A 22,254-nucleotide genomic window follows, 5' to 3' on the forward strand; every position below is an offset into this window, starting at 1 on the left:
CTTCCCCCTCCCCGCCGTCGGGGCCGCGGCCTCAGCCAATGGGCAGCCTCGTCCCGCCCCCCCCGCCCTCCGGTTGGGCGGCGCCGCCTCCCGCTCCCCTTTATCAGGGGGCGCCGCCCGCCGCGGGGCCGGACCGCGCCGACGGCTCCCGCGCCCCGACGCCGCCCCCCATGAGCCGCGGCGGCCGCCCCCGCGCAGCACGGCGGCAGCGGGCCCCCTCTGCATGGCCCCGGCTGCGGACATGACCACCGCGCCCACCGGGGTCCGCAGCGACGAGCCGCCCGCCTCCGCCTTCGCCAAGCCCGGCGGCGGCCTCCCCGTCGCGGCGGCGGCGATGGGCGGGGAGGAGGAGAGCGACAAGCCCAAGGTTTCGCCTTCCCTCCTGCCGTTCAGCGTGGAGGCGCTCATGGCCGACCGCAGGAAGGCGCCGGGAGGCAGGGAGGGCCCGCTCGCCGGCCCCGAGGGCAGCGGGGTCCCGGCGGCCGTCGGGGCGGCCGCCCGAGGGAGCCTCAGCCCCCGCCTGGGCGCCCCGACGGCGGAGGCGCCGGCGTCCCCGCTGCCCCTCGGCGGCCACTTCGCCGTCGGGGGGCTGGTCAAGCTGCCCGAGGAAGCGCTCGTCAAGGCGGAGAGCCCCGACAAGCAGGAGCGGAGCCCCTGGATGCAGAGCCCCCGCTTCTCGCCGCCCCCACCCAGTAAGTAGCGGGACCCCGACGGCGCGGGGGAGAGAGCTGCGGGGCCGCCCGGGGCTTTCCTCTCTGCTCCGGCCTCTCCCGGAGGGGTTTTCCCGGCGGGTCGCGCTCTCTGCCGGGCCACTTGGGCGTTTCCGAAGGAATGAAATGCTTCAGATGTCGCCGGAGCCCGGGCGGTCCCGGCGGTGGCTTCAGAGGCGAAGGAAGAGCGGTCGCGCCAGGGCGGTTTCTTGTGCCAAAAGTTGGCCGGGGAGGGGAAGGAAAAGCAGAAAAGAAAACCCCGAAAGCCGGCCTGGCTGCCTGTTAGCAGCACTGGGGCCACGAAGCGACCGTGCGCAGTCTGCGAGCGGGACTTAGCCTCGGCAGGGGACTGAGGCTTATTTTTAGGGATTTTAGGTTTTTAATTTATTTATTTTTTTCCTAAAAGCGGCTCCGATTATTTTGTAGGGACGCGCACTGATCGCGGTCCCGGTTGCTGCGGCTTCGGACTTGTTCGGGCTTCAGCGCCGCGGGCTGCTCTCTCCGGCGTTGTTATTTCGGCAGTCCCGAGAGCCGGAGTTCCCGATGGTTTTGCTGCTGTACTCCGGAGAGATCCCAAATTCTCGAAAACACGATCGAGAGCGGAAAGTCCCGTGCATCCCCTGCTCTGAGCCCGGCGGAGCGGCGGCCCCTGGCCGATACAGCCCGTCCCGGGCCGCATCCTGCCCCCAAACCTCTCCCGTTCCCGTGGGAAGGGCTTGGGCTGAGGCTTCGCGGAGTTTTTGGGGTGCTTTTAGAGCTGTGAGCAGAGCTGACCACTTCTTTGGGGAAAGGAAGGCTTCCCGAAAGGACTCGCGGAGAGAACCGCAGTGGTTTTATTTACTTAAATTGCAAAGTACAAGTTGCTTTTGCTAAGTAAACCCGGGCCGATCGAGGCTGAGGACCTTTAGAAATCTTAAATAAGAGGAGAGAAGCAGGCTGGTGAAGAGCTGTAGATAGAGGCTGAGTGCTAATTCCAAGCTCATAATTAATTGCATGCTTAATCTGGTTCCCAGGGGCCTAATGAAGAGGGTGTGAGTGTAAGAAGCCAGCCGGTTTTGGTTTTTTCCCTTAATCCAGTCAAAAGGACAGCACATATATATATATATATATTTTTTTTTTTTTTTTTTGAGGGATCATTCCCTTCGTTTGTGTGGGCTTCTAATGAGAGGGGAGCGGTGAGGCGAAGGCAGAGGAGGCGCGCAGAACCCTGTGCAGAGGTTTGCCCTGGAGCCGCAGGGCTCCTGGCCGTGAAGCACAAGTGGCTGCGAGTGACTTTGGTCCTGAGAGCCTTGAAAAAGCTTAGTGAACCACCCGTTGGCCCTACAGCAAGGGGTGATGTCAATTTGAAGTGCACCCCAGGCAGGGAGGTGCTGGAGTTTTTGGGCCACTTTGCTTTGGGGGGACCTCACTGTCCCTGCCACCACTGCTGCAGGGTGGGGGCTCTGCGGGGCGAGTGTGTCCGGGCGCTGCTAACCGAGCTGTCTCTCTCCTTCCCCGCCTCTCCCCCGGCTGCTGTCGGTGCAGGGCGGCTGAGCCCCCCAGCCTGCACCCTGCGCAAGCACAAGACGAACAGGAAGCCCCGGACACCCTTCACCACGGCACAGCTGCTGGCCCTGGAGAGGAAGTTTCGGCAGAAGCAGTACCTGTCTATCGCCGAGCGCGCCGAGTTCTCCAGCTCTCTCAGCCTCACCGAGACCCAGGTGAAGATCTGGTTCCAGAACCGCCGCGCCAAAGCCAAGCGGCTCCAGGAGGCCGAGCTGGAGAAGCTGAAGATGGCAGCCAAGCCCATGCTGCCGCCCGCTGCTTTCGGCATCTCCTTCCCGCTGGGCGGCCCGGCCGTGGCCGGCGCCTCCTTGTACGGTGCCTCCAGCCCTTTCCAGCGGGCAGGGCTGCCCGTGGCTCCCGTGGGACTGTACACGGCGCATGTGGGATACAGCATGTACCACCTCACATAGAGCTGAGCCCTGCCCAGCCCAGCCCGCCGGCCCCGCACACGCTCCCTCCCCGCTCCTCCAGCTCCGTGCCCTCGCTGCAGACTCCCCCAAGGGCCCCGTGGCAGAGACTTCTCCAGTCCGACTCCGTTTTTCCCCCCCCCTCCACTCCTGCTCTGCTCTCCGTGGCCATCCTGGGAGCTGCTCCACACTCTGGCTGGGAAAAACTGGAGGCATCACCCCAGCCGCTCCCCAGCACCGGGTGGCCATGGGGCAGCTGCCCTGCTTCCCCCCGGCCCGCCTGGCAGCCTGGGGAGAGCCCCCGGCATGGGGGAAGGAACTGTGGAAGAGAAACGGCAAAAAGGGGGCTTGAAAGGACTTTTCTCTCACTTTCTGCAAAGCGAGGTTAAGAGGCAGAAGCATAGAGGCGCCTCTCATGTCCCTGTGTAGCAGCACTGGCTGTTACCTGTGTTTGCTCCTCCACCGGCTCCTGTGGAAGGGGCTCTGTGTACTATGTAATATACTGTATATTTGAAATTTTATTATCATTTATATTATAGCTATATTTGTTAAATAAATTAATTTTAAGCTACCGTTGTTTCATGCAGCTTCTTTGCTCCTTGCCCTGCCAGGGTTTGACACTGGATGAAACGTGTCTGTGTGTCACGGGGACAGGAGAGCGGGACCGGCCGCACCAGAAACTTTTCCTCCTTCCATGGCAGGGCTCTCAGCTCGCTGTGTGCCCTGGAGCTGCCCGGTGAGGTGCTCCCAAGGCTGGTTGAAGGTGGAAATCTCTTCCTATAGACCCCAGCCCCTCTGTTGCAGCCCCTAAGCCGGGGCCGTGGGTACTGGGGTAGCATCAGTCCGGCCCTGCCGGGCATCCCTCCCCAGACAGAGTCAGGAGGAGCTCCCGAGACTGGGAAGAGCCCGAGGACTTCCCCCGCAGCTCCTTCAGGAGGAGGGAGCACGGCGGGCTTTGGGGCGGTGGGATGGAGTTGGGGCTACCGCGGCCGGGGTGGTGCGGGAAAAGGGGCAGAGGGGACGGGGTGATGGGGACGGGGTTGTTAGGAGCCGGGGGGTGGGAACGGGGCTGTTCGGGGACACAGCAGCCAGGGGCGGGACCCGCCGCCCGCGGGGCTGGCGGTCGGGACCGCTCGGCGCCGGCTCCTGCCCAGCCCCGGGGCTCCGGGCGCCCCGCAGCCCCCAGCGCCCGGCCCCGCTGGAAACCCGGCTCGGTCACCGCGGCCGTGCAGAAACCGCCGACCACGGCCGAGGCCGTGCCGTGCCGTGCCGTGCCGGGCAGGACGGTGCCGGGCTGTGCCGTGCCGCTCCGCACCGCGCAGCGCCCGCCGACCCCGGCAGCACCGCGTCCCCCCACCGGCTGCGCCCCCAGAGCCCCCTCATTGCCCCCCTAGACCTGATTTCGTTTGGAGGGTCCTTAGGCTAGGGGAGAGGGTGGATTTCCCTTGTTACTTTTTACCTTATTGCTTTATCTTTATGTGCCGGGAATGGGCGCTGAGAAATTGGGACTCTTTGTATTTTTCTTTCTTTTCTTCCCTTTTCTTTCTTTTCTCTAGCGCTCTCTCTCTCTCTCTTTCTTTTTTTTTCTCTGCTTTCATTTCCAGCAATTTAAAACGTTAAGGTTGAAGCAAAGTTAGAAGGAAAATAATTGCTGTAATGAGGCTAGGCAATCTTCTGCAGGCACTGTGGCTCCAGCGAGACTGTAGCTGGGGGCGAGGCGGGACTTTTATCATCTCCTAAATATCAGTGATGCTTTCAATAACTCAGCGAAACAACATACCTGAACCTAGTCACTTTCTCCAGAGCTCGCTGCTCTAATCCCCCTCTTCTCATCTCTCGCTCCGCTCTGGCCGCTCAGTCCTGGCTGGGCTGGCGTGAGTTTTGGTTTTTTTTGTGGGTCTTTTTTTTTTTTATTTTTGGTCTGGCTTTTTTTTTTTTTTTTTTTTTCCGATCATTTCTTTTCTGTGTGCGAATGACGGTGTCTGTGATCCTGACCCCAGCGCCCAACGCCGCGCCGGACCGGGAGAGCGCGGTGCCGGCTTTTTTCCCACGTTGCGTCTCCGGCAGAAAAGGCTGGAGATAAACTTAGCCTCTGCGCGATTAGACCGCGGGTTTGGGGAGAAGATCTAATCGCACAGGAGGCCAGGTTTATCCTGTAAAGAAGCTCTTAAAAAATAAAAAATAAAAATAAAGTAGAGTTGAAATAGCGAGCACCGCCGCGAGCTGGCTCCCCGCAAGCCCCTCTCCCCTCCGCCGGCACCTTTGGGCGCTGCGGGCACGGCAATGCGGGGCTCCGAGCTAGCCGGGACCCTTTCATCTCTCCGCTTTGTCTGTATTTACCACCCCCCCTCCTTTTTTTTTTTTTTTTTTTTACATTATGTCAACTCGGGATGGATATTCGAAGCGCAGGATTCCTATTGAACGTGTCTTTGCTTTAAGATTTCCCCCTGACCCTTGGGCTAAAGTCCTTGGTTGCTCAATTAAACCCAGATGAGAACAATTAATAACTAAGTAATGACAATAAGTTGGGAATCACACGGATGAACGCTCCATGTGAATAGGAAAAGCTCACACAAAAGAGCAAAAAGGATTTGTCGGCTCTTTTTAAGGGGGAATTGGCTTTTCTTTTTTCTTGCCTCTGGCTTACCAGCAAATAAAACTCACTTTTGTGTCTTTGTCGCCTTAAGGAGCTCAGTGGGCAGTTGGAAGTGAGAATGGCTGTTTTCCTTTCAACTTGAGGGTGCTGGCGCCACGCAGCCCCAAGGACAGAGAGTAGCCAAAGCAAAGTTTCCTAATAACTCCCTCTCCCCCGCCACCCCCCCCAGTCACTCTGATACCCCCCCGCCTATCTGCACACACTCCGAGAGAGCCTGGGCAGACAGGCGAGAGAAAACAGAGGGGCCCCGAGCACATACGTGTAAGACACACACACTGATGCGCCGGTTTCCACGGAGGGAAGGAAATTCAGGGCACGGGAGCCAGAGCATGGCGAGTGTGCAAAACACACCCACACCAACCGAGGAAGCCATTTTTCTACTTTTATTCCCACAAACGAGCCCGGTTGTAGGGTTTGGCCGGCGGCTGTGAGCATGAAACCAGCCTCTTCGGGCACTTTTGCCCGCAATCGGTTCTTTGCATCCTTGCGCTCCGAGGAGCCCGGCTGCGGGGCTCGGGCAGAGGGGTGGGCAGCCGCGGGTTGAGAGCCTCAAAAGGAAGGGAAGACTCTTCTTGTTAACCCCAGAGAACACGGCTGCTGGAAAAACCTGCTAAGCAAACCTTCGGTGAAACCACGGCTTTGCTGTCTGCTCCGAATTCCTGGGAGTTTTGGGCTCTCCGGCTGAATTTGCGATTTGACTCGAAACGCAGCCCGGTGCCCTGTTGCCTTTGATGCTTTATCTCGCGATTTCCACAGTGCTCAAGTGAATTAGGAGCTAAAAGCCCGTTTTGAAAAAGTGAGGGCAGGCTAAATTCAGCGAGAGAGTTGGGCAGAGCAGTAGCAGCCTCCTGCTGCTCAGGATTGTGCCTGGGAACACAGCCCTCAGCCAGCAGCGGCAAAGCAGGGAGCTGCCGAGCTTTGCCCATTGTAAAGGCCGGGCGGAGGTGGGGGGGGCAGCCTGCTCCTCAGCTTCTCACCAGCACTGGTACGCTTAAAGCAAGGCTCAGCATCTGGCCTGAGTCCCCTCACATCAGCCCTTCCTCCCAAAGGGCTGGAAACTGAAAGGTGTGCTGAGCAAAGAGGCTGGACACCCACAGGAGAAGGGGCGCTGACCCCCTGGTGCCTCCCCATTTCAGGTAAACATCTGCACTCAGGTATTTCGTAAGCAGAGCGAAAATCCCAATCGACGATTTATTAGTGACTCAGAGATAATTGCTCTTCAGCTCTCCTCATGATACGTTTGGTTTTATATTAGACACAGAGGTGGCCAGAGACAGCACGAAAAAGCGGCCTCCTAAAGAGCCTCATGGTCAGGACACTCCTTGGAGCCGCAGGGCAACCCAAATTAAATCCAGCAGAGCGGGGACTGGAAAGTAAGGCTCCCATTGCTTGGGATATCCTATACTGTACCCAATGAGCTGTCGGATGTGACGAGGTGGTTCTCTTCCCTCCCTAGTTTTCCACAAAAGCAGGCTGATGTGGCTTAGGCACTGAGCTGCCAGAGAGTTTGTGGCAGAACGAGACACCTTCTCGCTGCCTAGCACAGCGTGGGGGCCCAGAAGTGTGTATATATATGTATATATATGTGTGTGTGTATATATATCTTAACCCAGGGAGCCTGTGGATTTCTGAAGTTCCATTTCCTTAGCTTTTAACTCTCCCCACACCTTGTGTGAAGCACAGTGGTATCTGTCCCTGGCTGGAGCAATCTGTTCCGCAGCAGGGAGCCCAAAAATGAGGCACGGCAATAATGGGCATCCCAACCCACTGCCCCCAGAAGCTGGCCCGAGGCCCCTCTGCACCATGTACCCATTGTCTGCCCAGCTCTGGGGCAGGAGAGCCTGGAGGCAGTGCCAGAAGCAAGAGCTCTGAGTCATTTAACTACAAGTATTAAATCACAACGGAGAGATGTGGTAGTGATTTGCTTACAACAATAAATCGGTCGACATTAACTCCGCTTCATTGTACTTCTTCATGGCAGAGATCTTTTATTGCTCCGGGCTGGCCCTGCTTCCCACCCGGCAGGGATCAGAGGGAGAACAGGAGGGGGAGCTACCTGGAGTCGGTCCCCCTCGGGAGACCAGGAATGTGCAGTAAAGCCACCGTGCAACGCTCCCCATTTCATCTCTGGACACTGCTGAGGACCCCACCCCTGGGCTCCTGGCTGCTGTGCTGCAGGGTCTCGGTTGATTCTCATGGTGGTTCAAGCACTTGTAGCATATCTTCTGGCTTAGCACTGAGGAAAAGAAACAAACCTCTTCAGCAGGCTCACGGGACAATCAGAGCTGTTCAGTTAAATAGTACCAACTCCGTCCTTGATAGTAAGACCGACCTTGGGAAGGAGTTTGTAGGAGCAATGTTCAAAATCTGAGACTGATTCTGTGTTCAGAATCCAACCTGGAAGCTGGGGCAGACAATGGGGCAGCGGGGTCAGGATGGTCAGCATCAGGCAGGACTGAGATCTGGGGACACGGGCATGAAAAGATGCAGACCAAAGTAAAGGTGCTTTCAGCCTAATTGAGCAATGCTTTTGTTGGAGGTGTTTTGTGTCTGACACACAGCACCAAGCAGGGCAGAATGTGCACTTGATGTACTTTGGAGAAGGAGGTACCCTGTGACAACAAATACATTCAAGAGCCTCTGACCACCACTGTCCCTGCCTGGTGGAGGGCTGGAAAGAGAAGGAGCACCCAGGGAGGTAGGATTTAGAGATTTTGCCATTACTCAGGCTCACTTTGCATGCAAGAGCGTAAGGAAGTGGCAGCTGGAGATGAGGACTGGTAGAAAAGGATGACAAAATTATGTTAACTGGAGGACTGCAAAATGGTGTGGGGAAGCTCTCAGGAAGGGAGGAGAAGAGAATTATTTCCAAAAGGCAAGCTGGAGGAAAGAAATAACTTTCTTTTGATCCAATGTTTTGTGTGCATTGGGCATTATTATGCAAATAACAGCTAACATAAATACAGAAGTAATGCTGGGACGCTTTAAAAATAAGGGGTCTTACACTGTAAATGCATTTACGTGTAAGAAAATGGACCTGTTCCCATTTACATCAGCAAAGGACTGGAAGAGACTTTCTGGGATTCCTAGACCTGCCCTCTTATTAACTCAGGCTCATGTCTTGGGGAGCATCTGCTCCTCACACTTTACTCACTAAAAGCCATAAATGCTTTTCAAAACCTTGTAATGAGCTTTGGACTTACTGTGAATGCCATATCCATGGTAAACCACAAGAAGAGTCATTGGGATGTCATGGATGTTGTCAGTCTGACTGAAGATTTTTCTTTCTGTGACATTGTCAATCCTCCCTTTGGGTAGGAGGCTACATAAACAACATGCATTAAATTCTATTTATAAAACAGAAAGCAGGGTTACAAAATACGATACATGTGCTGTGGGGCTGGAATAGGCATGGAGAGAAACAGGAGTCGGCATACTCACTTCAACACTTTAAGCATGAATTGCCTTGAATTAATTACTTCCCCTGGAGGCACCCACCTGACTGTGCAGACACTGCAGGTTACTGAACGGAGATGTTCCCAGCTGCCACTTAGCTGGGAACCTAAACGCAAGACCCTCATCAGCTGAGAGCCAGAAGGCAGCGTGATTGTATTGGATAAAAAACATATCGGTGTAAATTGCAATTCAAACAGCAACTTCCTTTAGTGCTCAGCACAGCTCAAACACTTTAGCCACATCCTTTTTATAGTATGAGTATTAACTGTATCCAATACCTGTGTTCAGAAAGCTTAGACGTGAGCTTTTAATTCAGAATTTTAATTTAGACATTATTCAAAGGAAGATTGGCAGCATCTTTAGTCAAAAGACTCTTTGAGGGTCATTTCTTAACAGAAATGTCATTAATTCCTTTTTTTCAGCTATGATACCTGAATTAGGATGAACCTAACATCCTTATTAGCTCAGAGTTCAAATGAGGATCTTTAGTCAGCTCTCCCTTTAACTCAAGAAGCCTGGTGCAGGCATGTTAATTTTCCCTTTAAATAATCACATCTTTCAAGTACATACTCAACATCAATCCATGTTGAAAAAAAAAGAACTGGAGAGAAAATAGAAACCTGCAAAGAGCATATCATAAAATGAGAAAGCTGAGATGGACTCGTAATCCTAAACTATTCTTACTTTTTAAAACACAGGGCTGAATTTCTTCAAATGTGAATTGTTTTCCCTTCCTCCAAGATGGCTTTAATACCAGACAAGTTTGAACTTTCTAATGACATTTATTTCTGAGCTATGTATATTTGAGAATTTCACTTTGGATAGTTGGAGGCTGTGATCTTTTTCAAGCTTGTATAATGTTTAACATGACTGAACTGATTTTCAAAACAAAGAAATGCAAAAGTATTGAAAAATGCCCAGAACAAGAATGGGCATTTCCATTCCATAAGGAATCTGTTTGGAAAAAATTATAGAGAGTTATTGGAATTAGAATCTAAGTTTATCTTAAGTTTTCTGGAAGGGAAAGTTATATTATATGAGACAATTAACCATTGGCTTCGGGTCTGGTCCAAAGCCCAATAAAGTCAGTGGCGTCTTTCCACAGGCAAACTAATAGACTTGGGTCTGACTCATAAACTGTAGAGCTCCACAGAAGATAATAGTTCTACACTGCTTATGTGAAAGTTAAATATAGCCCAGTGTTTGTGAGTGTGTGTATGTATTATGATTAATTTAAAACCCTAGTTAAGATTGGGTTACGGTTTCCATTTAATTCATATGCATGTGTTTGTATTTGTGTGCATGTACATGTAAGGGCAGACATCTGTGAATGTGTAAGCACACATACAGCTAATGGCACGGAGATGATTGATTCAAGTATATACACATGATGGTAAATATCAGCGTTTACTGCAGTAGATATCACTGCTGCAATGTATATACCCTGACAGATCTGAACAACAGTTTTAGAAACAGCAGCATCTGTTTACATTGAACTGCAATAAAAACTGAAGGAGGCATCAGTTAGTATTAGAATTTTATCTTTTCAATGTCCAGAAACAGTTTCTGTGCCTTTGATGTAGGCTGTCAAGCACTACTGGAAAATTGCATCTCTCTAATTACCGCATTCAGCACAGAGGAAAGGGCATGACTGCCTGGCAGGATTTGTCAGTGGGGACCCTGCAGGGACTTGCTTTTTGGGTACTGATAACTAAAGTTAGCTCGCATTCAAAAAAACAGTAAAGCAATCTCTTGCACAAAGGGGTGAAAAAAACAGAAGGGGCACTATTTTGGATGGTCTTGTAGCAAGTAATAGAGCTCTTGTCTGTTCCAGATATGATTAACCCTTATCTTCACTGGCTGCTCCCTTCAGACAGAACTCCCTGCATCCCCCATGAGAGTTCAGCCTGAATATAAACTGAGTGACAGCAACGCCACTGTTTACACAGGGACAAGCAGGTTCAGGCCTGCAGCGAGCACCTGATTAACCTGCAAAATGGTTGTATTGTGCCTAATGAGGGGGCTTCACATTTCGAGGCATTTAGAGGTGGTACTGGCTTATCTACTCGGCCTTAAGACCCTGTTCCTCATTTCTTCCCTTAGGTGACAGAGGATCCTCTTGGCTACACGTCACAAAGCATATTACTGCATTTTAAAGCTGGATCGGGTGCCTGATGACACTTAGAGCTGTGACCTTGCTGATGGCCGTGGTGGCAAAACAGAGGCTGCAGGGAGGGATGGTTAGAAATCCATAGGGGACTGAAGCCTGTAAGGTGACAATGCCACCAAGAGGAGAGTGGCACTTTCCCTTTTGCAAAACTCTTCATTGTTATGAGCAGGATCTCTCTCTCTCTTTCTTTCTTTCTCCTACTATTATTTTTTTTTTAAAGTCTAATTGCAACTGGGAAATAAGGGTTTACTCAGGTTTGTTTGTTTTTTCCTCCAAGTGAGCAGAAAGAAAGCATTTATATACTTCACATGGTACACATATGAAAAAAATGTCCAACTGTTGACAGTGTGCATTCCGTTTGTGCACCCAGAAGAAAGGTTTGCTAAAATGATTGCAATTTTTTGTAATTTTCCTACCATGCTGTGGTAGCATCCAGAGTAGAAGTACTTCCAGGAGATCTGCACAAGAGCCATACACAGCCGGAGGGGAGAGAGTTTGCTGAGAAGTGACTCCAAGAACAGCAGCCAGATATTTGCAGGGAAAAAAAAATAGCCAGCTGGCATGGAATGGAGCTGAAGTGACCAAAGCAATCATATCTTCCACGCAGAGTCTGCCAAAGTACAGGTGGAGGGAGGGAGGTGAAGAGCTAGAAACACATCCCTAAAGATGTGGCTTGCCTTGAAGAGCAGCAAGAACTGTGCAAAAGACACTGTGTGCATTGTATTGTGCCTGGCAGCAGCATTTATTTACTATGGGCAAAATAAGTGGGGCATGGGCATGAACATAAACATTGGCAAAGCTACTTTACTGGCAATTTGTAAGGAGAACTTCCAGAGTGCTTAACGCATCCACAGCCCGGCCCAGGGGGACTGAAGTGTTTATGCATATTTTAATGACAGGCTCTAGGAAGAGCTGAGGAGCTCAAAGGTTATCTAATATAAAATGCAGTGTACTGAGTGTGGTACAAGGCTTTTTTAATTTAACCTTAAAGGTGCCTTCCTCTCACTTACTGAGCACACTGGGCATCTGAGCATCTGTCTCAGGTGCTCTGCTCTAAAACACCTTAAGAAAAGAAAAAAAAAAGTGTTTTTTAGGCAGCACAACATCTGTATTTGGTGTCCAAAGATGGTCATTGAATGCAACCATGGTTTTTTCATTTAACTACTTCCTGTGTACACTTGTTGAACCTAAGAAACAACTCAGAGAAACTCTAACATGAAGAGAATTATACTGTGTTCAATTCATCTTTCCATTTTATTCTACCTCAACATTCATTATCTTTCAATTATACTCCTGTCCCACTGTCCATCTTTGAACCCATACTTTTGTTCATGCACTTATTATTGGATATATATAGTTGTTAGAACATCCAGTAACATGTAATTGCTTTTTACTGTGTATTAATTTGCCTTTTCTTCTAGATGGGAATTTGTATGTGTTATATTTGGCTCCAGTCCTGCAAACAGTTGTGCCCATGAATAACTTTACCCACATTAGGAGCTCCACGGGTCACAGCTTCTCTCTCACCCACTGAATTCTGTGAAGTTACTCATGCAGTTAAATTACGCATAAGCGTATGTGTTTTCTAGATCAGGGCCTCTCCTTGTAAGTTAGATCTTTATAATTAATTTAAGACATTTTTTTTTTATTTTTTGTTTTTTAATAAAGGAACCAAATCCTTGGAAAGTGGCAATAAACTGCACATTTTAATGAAAAAATGCACCTTGGTTTACCTTGGTTTACTAATTAATAACTTTTTTTTTTATTGACACTAAAAATGAAACAACACTGACTTGTTACTAAACCATTTAATAAAATATTTAATATTTAATAATTTGACATATTAAAATAAGCATCAGAGCTCAACCAGCATAACATTCTTGAATGCTATGTTCACAGAAGTTACCATTGTATGTGTTAGCCTGTTAGTCAGCACATAAATGCGCTGGGCTTTGATCCTAAAACCTCTGCCAGTTGGGCATGGTTGTGCCTGCCCACAACCCGCTAAGTGTCCTGGAATGTAACAAGTGGTTGGATCAGGGCCTTAGATCTGAAGATCCCCTAGGCTTGAAAGTGCTCATTTAAAATAATTCTCTGTTTTCCTTTCCTTTTGAATCTGTTGCAGCTCTCCTTGAATGGGATGCTAGCTCAAGCACCCTCAATGAGCTGTGATCGATGAGCAATTTGGTTTCTGGAAGGGTACAGTTTATCCTCTCAGAAGAAGCCTCATGTTACTTTACCTTTCATATTGTCTTTGTTTTGGGCATGAAAATGCAAGCCAAACACTTCTTTACCTTTCATATTGTCTTTGTTTTGGACATGAAAATGCAAGCCAAATACTTCTACATGTTTCTAGTTCTAAGAAGGAGCACACCTGTCAAGATGCAAGCCATGGAGCTCTCCCCTGGTTGTAGACCTAACAGTTTAGCGTCCTCACAGAGGCAGACAGAGATTTGATTGTGTACAGATCCGGAAGGCCAGTTCCTGGTGATGTACCTGCTCTTGACTTGAGCCTTTGCACCTGACTCTTCTCCTGACCCTTGTGCCTGACCCATGCCTTGTCCTGCCCATCTCTATTTGCTCTCTTACCTTGGGCAACGTGCTTAGCTTAGAGGACTTGGTGGTTTGGCTTGGTGGGCGTGCTGTCACCTGACCCTGTGCAGGTGACATTCACCTCTGACAGCGAGTGTGAAGGCCAAGTTTCTGTCTGAAGGACAAGTTTCTGACTTGTCCACCAGCTCACCTTCTGCTCCACGACTGCTCAGTTCTACAACCTCCCTCACCACAATTTGGTGGACCAGCACCACTTTGAGCCATTTCAACCCAGGTAACACCTGTAATATTTCCGCTCCTGACTCCTTAAAAGTAGACTTCTGTCCCCAGACCAGACATTCCCAGAGCTAGTTTCTTTTTGCTCAGTTACAAAACTTGTCCTTCCTTACCACCACCTCACTTGTGACACCAGCTTCCTATGCTCTTTAACACCTGACGTGGATTTCACTGGGGTCTTTTGTGAATGAAGTGGGTCTAGAAACCCTGCAGGAAAATCAGATGAAAACAAATGTTCACAGCTCTCTAGAAATTGGTGTCAGCTCCCTGATACAGAGAGTTTTACAGCTCTATAAATCAGGCTGAAAATGTAACCAGAAGCCCTGTTAGCTTTCTGTTTCTTTTAGCACATCCGTTTCTTGTAAAATTCCGATTAGAGGGACTGGTCTCTGTAGAAATCATTCACTCTGAACCCAACAGGGCTATAAATCAAAGAGCTACAAATCACCACAATTTGCAGATTCTGGGTTTCATCATTTTATTGCTTTTGGAGAGGTTATGTAAATGTTTTTTGGATAATATTGACCTTTGCATCCTCTATCGTATTCTGGGATGATGAAGAAAACTAAAACATTTCCTGAGAAGGAGAAGATATCTCCTTCATATGACTAATACAATATTGTTTCTGTAAAGGACTGAGGCAAGAGTGCTTTCTCAAATGAAGAGTCTCACCAAAAATCAGTGGAGACTACTCCCATAACTTGGGGCTACACGAACAATTATTTTATTATGAAAGCAGCAAAAACAGGGTAGAATTTTACAGGGGTTTCTGTGAAAAGGAAGAATGTGATTCAGTGATGATCATGTGAATAACACCATTTATGACTCCTCTGCCCCAGCCCTAGTTTGGCTACACAAAAATGGTGATTATCTGCTCCAGCAGGCAAAGATTTCACCACCTCGGAATATGAATGACAAAACTGTTCCCAACAAATTTTGCCCTCCCAGTGACAGTAAATTCAATCTAGGCTAGCAAACTCCAGATAACCCTGAGATGAGTCACACCAGCCTGCTCAGCAATGCATCAGACCCAGAAGTGGCCACAGCTGTGATTCAGCAATTGATGTGAACAGGGAACCATTAGAGGAGTCCTTTTAGAGCAGGCTTTGTCATGAGTCAGGTTCTGTGCTACACTTTTACAGGCTCCAATCCTGGAATAATCCTTCATCTTTACCTACCTGATTCCTGAGGCATCAAGTCCAATGTCATCAGCAGACCTGTAGGATCTTATTGCAGCATATTTCTGCTTACCATCCAATTCACCTCATTATTCACCAAGTACTCTGAGCTTCTGCAACTCTCAAAGATCAGGGAAAAGACAATCATGCAAGGAAAATGTCTTTGGATGCAGGCTGAATGCATTGAATTCTTTCTTTTAGGTTTAATATCACTGTGACAGTGTGCCATTTACCAGGGCTAAATTGAATACATATGGATTTTTAATTGTATGATGTTGTGTCTGAGAGCTCCAGCACAGACCAGATGCCCACTGCGCAAGATGTTATACAACACAGAAGAAAAAATGGTCCTTGCTATTGTAAGCTCGTAAGTCTTTGCATTACCTTTGCCAGGACATATGTAAATTTAGATTTCTCTATATTATATGCAGATAATATATAATGAAATGGGAAAATTTTCGAAGGTGCAGGTAAGTGTGAGACATCTGACCCTCAGAGTGATTTTTAATGCTTATTTGCCCATGTCGACTTTGAAATGGGCCACTTAGGCACCGAAGTGATATGATTACATTCTTCAAAAGCTCCTTTAAATACTGGAAAATACTCTCAGAAATGGAACCATGTCACTGTTTTTGACATGATTACCTTTAAAATTCAGTGTAGTGTTTAAACAGATCCTTCATTTCTATTCCATAGTCTATTAAGCCAATTAAAGGAATTAAATAAGAACTGAAGAGTCTTTTAAAGGCTGTTTTAAGATTCCTCTTCGAGCACTGTTACATAGTATTACAGTAGGACACCATCTGCTGTCCAAGCGGAGTCCGACTGCAGCTGCCTCGACAGCAGAATGCAATATCCTAGCTATAAAAATAATGTGACTTGTATTATCTTGGTAATGCTTTTACAAACTAAATTCCCTGCCAAATTTGTGAGTCTGCATTGTATTTTCTTTAGGACAACTGATAGTATTCAGTCTTTTTTATTCTTACGCAGTGGGAATACATAAAACAAAAGCTCCTTCATGAAGCTAAGGTTTTCCTTTTTTTTCTTGGTAAAATGACATTCAGATATTCAGAACATTGAGAAATAAAAGCTGTAAATGCAAATAAATAGTAATACTTTGAACTTTGCATTTGCAAGGAAATTGGGCAAACATTACTGGTTAGTATTACTCCAAGACCAGTATGGGCAGCCAGCTGCTTGCAAGCTATCGGTGACCGCCCATGGATGATGCTCTTCCCATCCCTGTCTAACTCTTGGGAAAACATCCGAGGCTTCGTTGGTGTAGCTACAAATTAATTATAAAGGAGATTTCCACACTACGGCCACTTTATAATTAGGTACTGAGCTGAGACCATCCACATATTTTTCATAGGCCTCTGAATCAATTGCCAAGTGTTGATGACTTTGGATTACTGTCAGCGTGGACCACTTCTGAAAAGACCTTGCTGTGGGAGACTCCATATTCAGTTAGAGATCTCTTGTTTGTACTAAATTAGTCTCAAGCTGTGAAGGCAGATCATCAGGCACAATTATACCTGTTGGCAACCTGTAAAAATCATTCAGTTGCTTACATAGTTGGTATTATCTGCATTCTTTCTCTTCATACTATTTTGTAGAGAGAGAGAAATTTTCTTTAAAATGGCTTCTGTTTTCCTTCGTTTCAGAACTGTTTTTCTCCGCCTGCCACTCAAAATGATGAAACTATTCTTGAAGAAAAGTCAATGGTCACCATATTGTATCATAAATACAACGTAGTCAGGATATGACTGCAACTGGTAAGCTGTTGTATGAGTCAGTATAGAAAAGCTGTGACCAGGAGATGAAACGAGATATGCAGGAAAAAAAGGTTGTTGGTATCACTGAATGTAGACTAAAGGCCTCAAACATGTCTATAGGGGAACAGAGCCTTTAAATTCCTCTCTTAGGGCTATGTAATTAGGGTTTTGGGTCAGATGAAGTGGTAAGTTAGGAATAAAATTGCCTTTAATTCCTCAGCTAAGCCAATGGGCAATTAGTAAATAATTTTGATGCTACCCTCTAGAGGGTCCTATATTTCCCTAGTGCCTGCACAGGAAATCTCAGTTTGATGTCTCAGTGGAGATGAATCTAGGTCTCAGTGCGCAGTGCACATAGACACATCTGAGCTCCTAAGAAGCTATAGCAAATTAGTATTCTTGCTCAGTTTTGAGAATCATCTAGACATTATCTACCAACAAACCACTTACTGTTATAGGACAAAAGCTTTGGCCTGTGTACTAGTCACCTCTTCTCTCTTCCGTCTTTCAGCCTGGCTCTAGAAAGAGTGGCACATACAAAACCTGATAAGGAGCAGTAGTTTATCAGAACTAAGCCTTTCCATCCTCAGTCCCTTTAGCTGCTGGTCCAGGAAAATGCCCGCAAGACAAATTGTACATACTTAAGGGTTTTCCATGTCATTTCTTCAAATATTTGGAATTTTTTTAAGAATTAAATTAAAGGCAAAGTTGAAGTCACTCAAGAAAGAATTATACTAAAACATGAAGAAAAACTGTAAAAGTTAGGAAGAAAGAATGGAAAATTTTATAGAAATTTGCTGCATTTTTCTTTAGAAATGCATATTAATAAGTGTGGTATCATTACGCCACTAAGCAATTTCCATATTTTTTTGCGGATAAGCTGAGATAGATGGATAATGATCATAAGGTCCATTAAAACAATGCCCAGATATGCTTTTTGGACAGAATCACTTTCTCTTCATTCAATGTTCACTGCTGTAGAAGATGAAATTGATAAATATATCTGTTAGGAAGTTAAAGATCATACACCACTACTCCACTGGCAACAGAGAAATTCTGTGAAGGAGATTAAGGTCAATTCTGTAGCACATAGTTCAACAAAACAATGGGATTCTTCTCATTTTTTCACCATTTGCTCAATTTCACCACTTAAACCATTGTTCCTAGTACCCAAGTATTAACAGATGGCTTTCTGCCTGATGGATTTCCTGATGTTATATCTATGTTATATTTACAGACCTGGATGCAATGGACCCATGCATAAGCTTTCTGCATAAGTCATTTGCCATCTGCCTGCCATTCCCAGTCTTGAGTAAAGGCCTCAAACATGTCAAAGGTTCCTCAGTAAGCAAGGGAAGAAATGTTTCTCTGCCTGCTGTGGGTAAAATCAGAAATGATGAGCTGAAAATACCCAAGAGACATTTAGGTGGGGTATTGGGAAAAAATGTCTAATGGAAGAAAGACAGAAATAAATCACTAAGGAAACTGTGCAGTGTCCATAATAAGAAATTATTTAAGGATGCAGAATAGCATCTGTCATGAGTAGGTTATAATCTGATCCTGCCTTTGAAATGGGAATAGGAGAGTGAACTAAAGGACTTTTTAAGGTCCTTTTCATTTTTGTTGGTTCTGTGATGTTTGCTGTTGTTATTATTATTATTAAATTAGCTGTTGTTCCTGCAGCTTTCCCTGCCCTGCTTTGGGTCTACTGCACCTGAAGGTGCCCTTGCAGCTGGCAGCCCAGAGGACCGCCACCCTCTCGTCTTCATTGCACAGTGAGTGAGCCGTGGTGGCGTGAAGGCAGCTGGAGCACACTCCTGGCTTCCTACCAAGCTGCTGTGGAGCCAGGCAGCCCAACCAGGCCCATGCCCTAGATAACTGGAAGGAGATGGGGAACATTGTACAAAGGCAGCATAAACACAGCTGCTTTTTGCTCCTGCTTCTCTGTTGGTGTCGTCGCACTGGATCTCCATGCCCCTCCAGTTGTGAGTGTGCCAATGGGAGAGTCAAGCAAAGGGCTTGTCAGCAGAGGAGGACTTTGCCTGTTATCCCTGTGTCATGGCTCCAGCAGAGCTGTATCGTTACAGTACCATCTGGGGATACTCTAGTTCTGTGATAAAAGTTGGTTTCTTTTGGCTTACTTTAAATGTCACTAAAAAGTGACAAAGGGCTCAGTGTTGGTTGGAGCACAGCCAGGGGCTTGTGTGGGTCTAGCTACCACCATGGGACTCCAATCACGTCTCGTGGCCTTCAGAATTTTGCATCTGATTTCACTTTTTACTGTTGGTCGATGGCAGCTTTCAGCACAGGGCCCTGAGCTTGCCCACTAGTTCACAAAGCATAAAATAACATGGCCTACCCTGGGAAAAAAAAAAAATCCTTGCACAATAAAGTGAAATACTACAGTAAATGATCATATCAGATAATAGTATTTGTCTTTCTTCTTTAACTCATGTTGTGCCACTCTCCCTGGCAACAAGCCCTCCCTTTAGCTCGTCATTGCCCTACTTCTGCACATCCAGTCTGCTAGTGGTGTCCTCAGACCAGGAGTGACCGCCATTTTGTGCTCCTCAGGGATTCGTGTTGACTGGCTGCTGGTTTGCTGGTTGCTTTCACCTTGTCCTGCTCTCTGCTTCCACTTGCCTTATCACCATGGCTTCTCTCCTACAGCTGCTTATTTTGAAGATTTAACTGGAAATTATGAGGCACATTAATTTCACATTAACACTCTGTGCAGGGATGAATGTTGTTCAGATCAGGCAATGAATTCAAGTGAAGTTCATGGGAATTGGAACCAAGTTATCTTTTATGATTGTTCACTAAATATGTATAATCTTGAGAAACACTCCCTAAGCTGGAGGGATTCACTTCCTAATGAAAGATGTGGTCACTTTGTGCCTGGGGATGAGAAACAGCCATAATGTTTTTGCTGCAGGCTGCTGTCAGCGTGACGGGGTGAAGAGCCAGAGTCCCCAGCATGCCACTGCCACTACCACTACCATATGTGTGCACACGGCGTGGGGATTTGCTGTCCCAGACAAATGGGATTTTGTTCAGAATAGCTGTATGCACACCGGGGTAGGGCATTCTGAGGGTACTGTGTCAGGAATCCTGTGCTGATAAAGAGGTTCTAGACAAAGCCATAAACAAAAACAAAATACATTGCTGCTCACCACTGCTTTCCTTCAGTCAAACAAACAAGTTTACGCCTCAACTACTAACTCACCGTTAAACTTATCCAGAGATCTAAACAAAACCATACTAACCTGCCACCACAGGACCACTTTCAAGCAAAACAATCCCTACAGGTATGACTTGAAGATAGAATTAATTCATTTAAATATGAAACCTTCATTATAGAGCAGTTGTTTCAACATAGAAATATAATGTATTTTGATACATTAATCACGGATCATCAACATAGTTCATTTATGAAGTTTATATGTTTGTGACTGAACATTCCCTTTTCTGTACTTTATAAACCTCTCTCCAAAGAGATGCAATGTGGGTAAGACAGGTAGCAGTCCACCTCTACTGAGGGAGCTCTGTATTTCCAGTGCTGTAGAGCAAATCACTGCCATTAATCTGAGCCATATCCCTGTTACCTTCCCTGATGGCAAATCCTGCAGATGAGAGAGAGGAATAATACGTGAAGCAGGAGTGGTCACATTTAGGGTTCAGAAGGGTAAGCTTTCCTCCGTCTTCAGCATGCACACACTTGACCACACAGCGCCTGGGCACATAGCTCAGGCCCCCCACCTGGATTTGTTACGATCAACAAGCATATGCAAAGTTCAGAACCAACCTACTCATTTTCTGCAGCATCCAGTATAGGCTACGTGAAATATTAAAATATGTAATTTTAAATACATGCCCTTTATTGCTTTATAACTAAGAAACCAGATCTTTTCCCACTGACTTTCCATGCAACTTTTCCCTATTCTCATATCCCTTGTGGCTCTTAAGTGCGCAAAGGCACCAGTATTAAAGTTTATAAGATATTTATATAAATCAGATGCTTGGTGAGTATTAAATCTGATTTTTCTCAATAACTCGAGGGGGAATATTAAAATATTAAAATTGTTTGAATTTTTAAAACACAAATGGGCTTTTGAATAGTTTAGTCTGAAGCCTCAACTCTTGTACACAAGTACATACTGGATGAGGATAGAGTCCTTGAAGTTTTAATCTTGTTATTCACATCTAGCGAGACAAATGGCAGGCTTAGTAGAAAGTCTGTTCTGAAAAATTACAAACAGAGAATTGTGGAAAAAATGAATTTTATCTTCAGTTTTCATCCTGTGATTTATATCTTTAGAAAGATATATCTCTTGTTCTAAATAGCTGATGTCATAATGCAAAAATTGTCGTCAGAATTGCCTCGTGGTATTGCAAGCTTAGGAACCATCTTTGCTTCTGTATTTCAATATATTTGATTGTGAACACTTTGAAACCTTACATCACTTTCCTGTTCAAGAAAACTTATTCTCGGCCTCTTAATGCACTTTCCAGGAATTCCTTTTGGTTCCATATTCTGTCTTTGTATTCTGTCATGCACTAAATTCAACACTTACAGGTGTGGGCCAGTGCAGCTGTAGTCTCCCAGTTCTATTTAATACATAAATAACATTTGCCTTGATGAGGATTGTTCTGAGATGTGCAAGAGTGTGTAGAATAGCTAGAGAAGAGGTAGCCATGTAATCAAAAAGGAAATTTTCTTTAGGCTATGATTAGGTCAATTCTTGGGACAGAGTTGTGCTTGCAAACCTACAATTACTGTAAGGCTGAGTTTTCTTGAAAAAGGGATATATTTGCATAAGGTTTTGACTATCTTATTGCCTGACTTGTGGGTAGATGTGTATATAGATAAGTAAAATAAATTGCAGCAGGAATGTACTTAGACACTATATCACTATTTTGTCCATAGCTGAGAAATCAACTTACTGGCCCAGGTGTCTGTGCACAGAAACAGAGAACTTGCTGTGTGAAAAGAACACTGAAATCAAAAGAAACAGGAAATGATATACTGACAAAAGTGATGTTTTTGTTATTGTTAGATGTTTTAATCTTTGTGCTTCAGGCTTCATTTCATACTTCATATTGAAAAATTAAAAACAAACATATTTTGAATGAAAGAGGAGAACTGTGTTCTTTGCCTTTTGAGCTGCTACATAAATGAGTTCCTATTATAGTTTCTAAGAACTATATTTTCGGGAATGTAGCAAATCCCAGCAAGTAAACAAATGCATTTTAAATCTAATCATTGCAAGATTATTCCTGATATTTATAATATCCTGGCCTTTAAGTTTTCTGCTAGAATAGCTGCAGGGCTTTTGGGTGTGATGGGTAGTTCTTAATCGAATGGTTGAAAAACTCCCAAGAAGTGATTTGTCATCTTAGACAAGAGATTTTTTAAAATAACCCCATGGCACATGAAATAAGGCTTAAATGCCATTATGATAAAAACCACTTAAGCTACTGATAATCATCCTATGTGTATTTGCACTCCACATGTTTACATAAAA

The 22,254-nt window shown here is 46.4% G+C and overlaps 1 protein-coding gene and 1 long non-coding RNA gene across 5 annotated transcripts; both read left to right on the forward strand.

The window, feature by feature from the left end:
• The first annotated feature begins 112 nt into the window (after positions 1 to 112).
• MSX1 (msh homeobox 1) lies at positions 113 to 3,233 on the forward strand. Its single transcript, XM_083835192.1, has 2 exons — positions 113 to 692; positions 2,235 to 3,233. The coding sequence occupies exons 1-2, from the start codon at positions 224 to 226 to the stop codon at positions 2,663 to 2,665; spliced, it is 900 nt and encodes a 299-aa protein (XP_083691318.1). The 5' UTR covers positions 113 to 223; the 3' UTR covers positions 2,666 to 3,233.
• An 11,381-nt stretch (positions 3,234 to 14,614) lies between these two features.
• LOC310899275 lies at positions 14,615 to 19,147 on the forward strand. Of its 4 annotated transcripts, XR_014584150.1 has the most exons (4): positions 14,630 to 15,051; positions 15,153 to 15,318; positions 16,619 to 16,729; positions 18,413 to 19,147. It is a non-coding gene; the product is annotated as an uncharacterized lncRNA (long non-coding RNA). The 4 variants fall into 4 exon arrangements; XR_014584147.1 differs by lacking the exon at positions 18,413 to 19,147 and adding an exon at positions 17,967 to 18,394 and having other exon boundaries at positions 14,615 to 15,318; XR_014584148.1 differs by having other exon boundaries at positions 14,624 to 15,310.
• Positions 19,148 to 22,254: the final 3,107 nt, after the last annotated feature.

This window comes from Anser anser (genome assembly GCF_964211835.1).
Source record: "Anser anser genome assembly, chromosome: 4".
NCBI lineage: Eukaryota > Metazoa > Chordata > Aves > Anseriformes > Anatidae > Anser > Anser anser.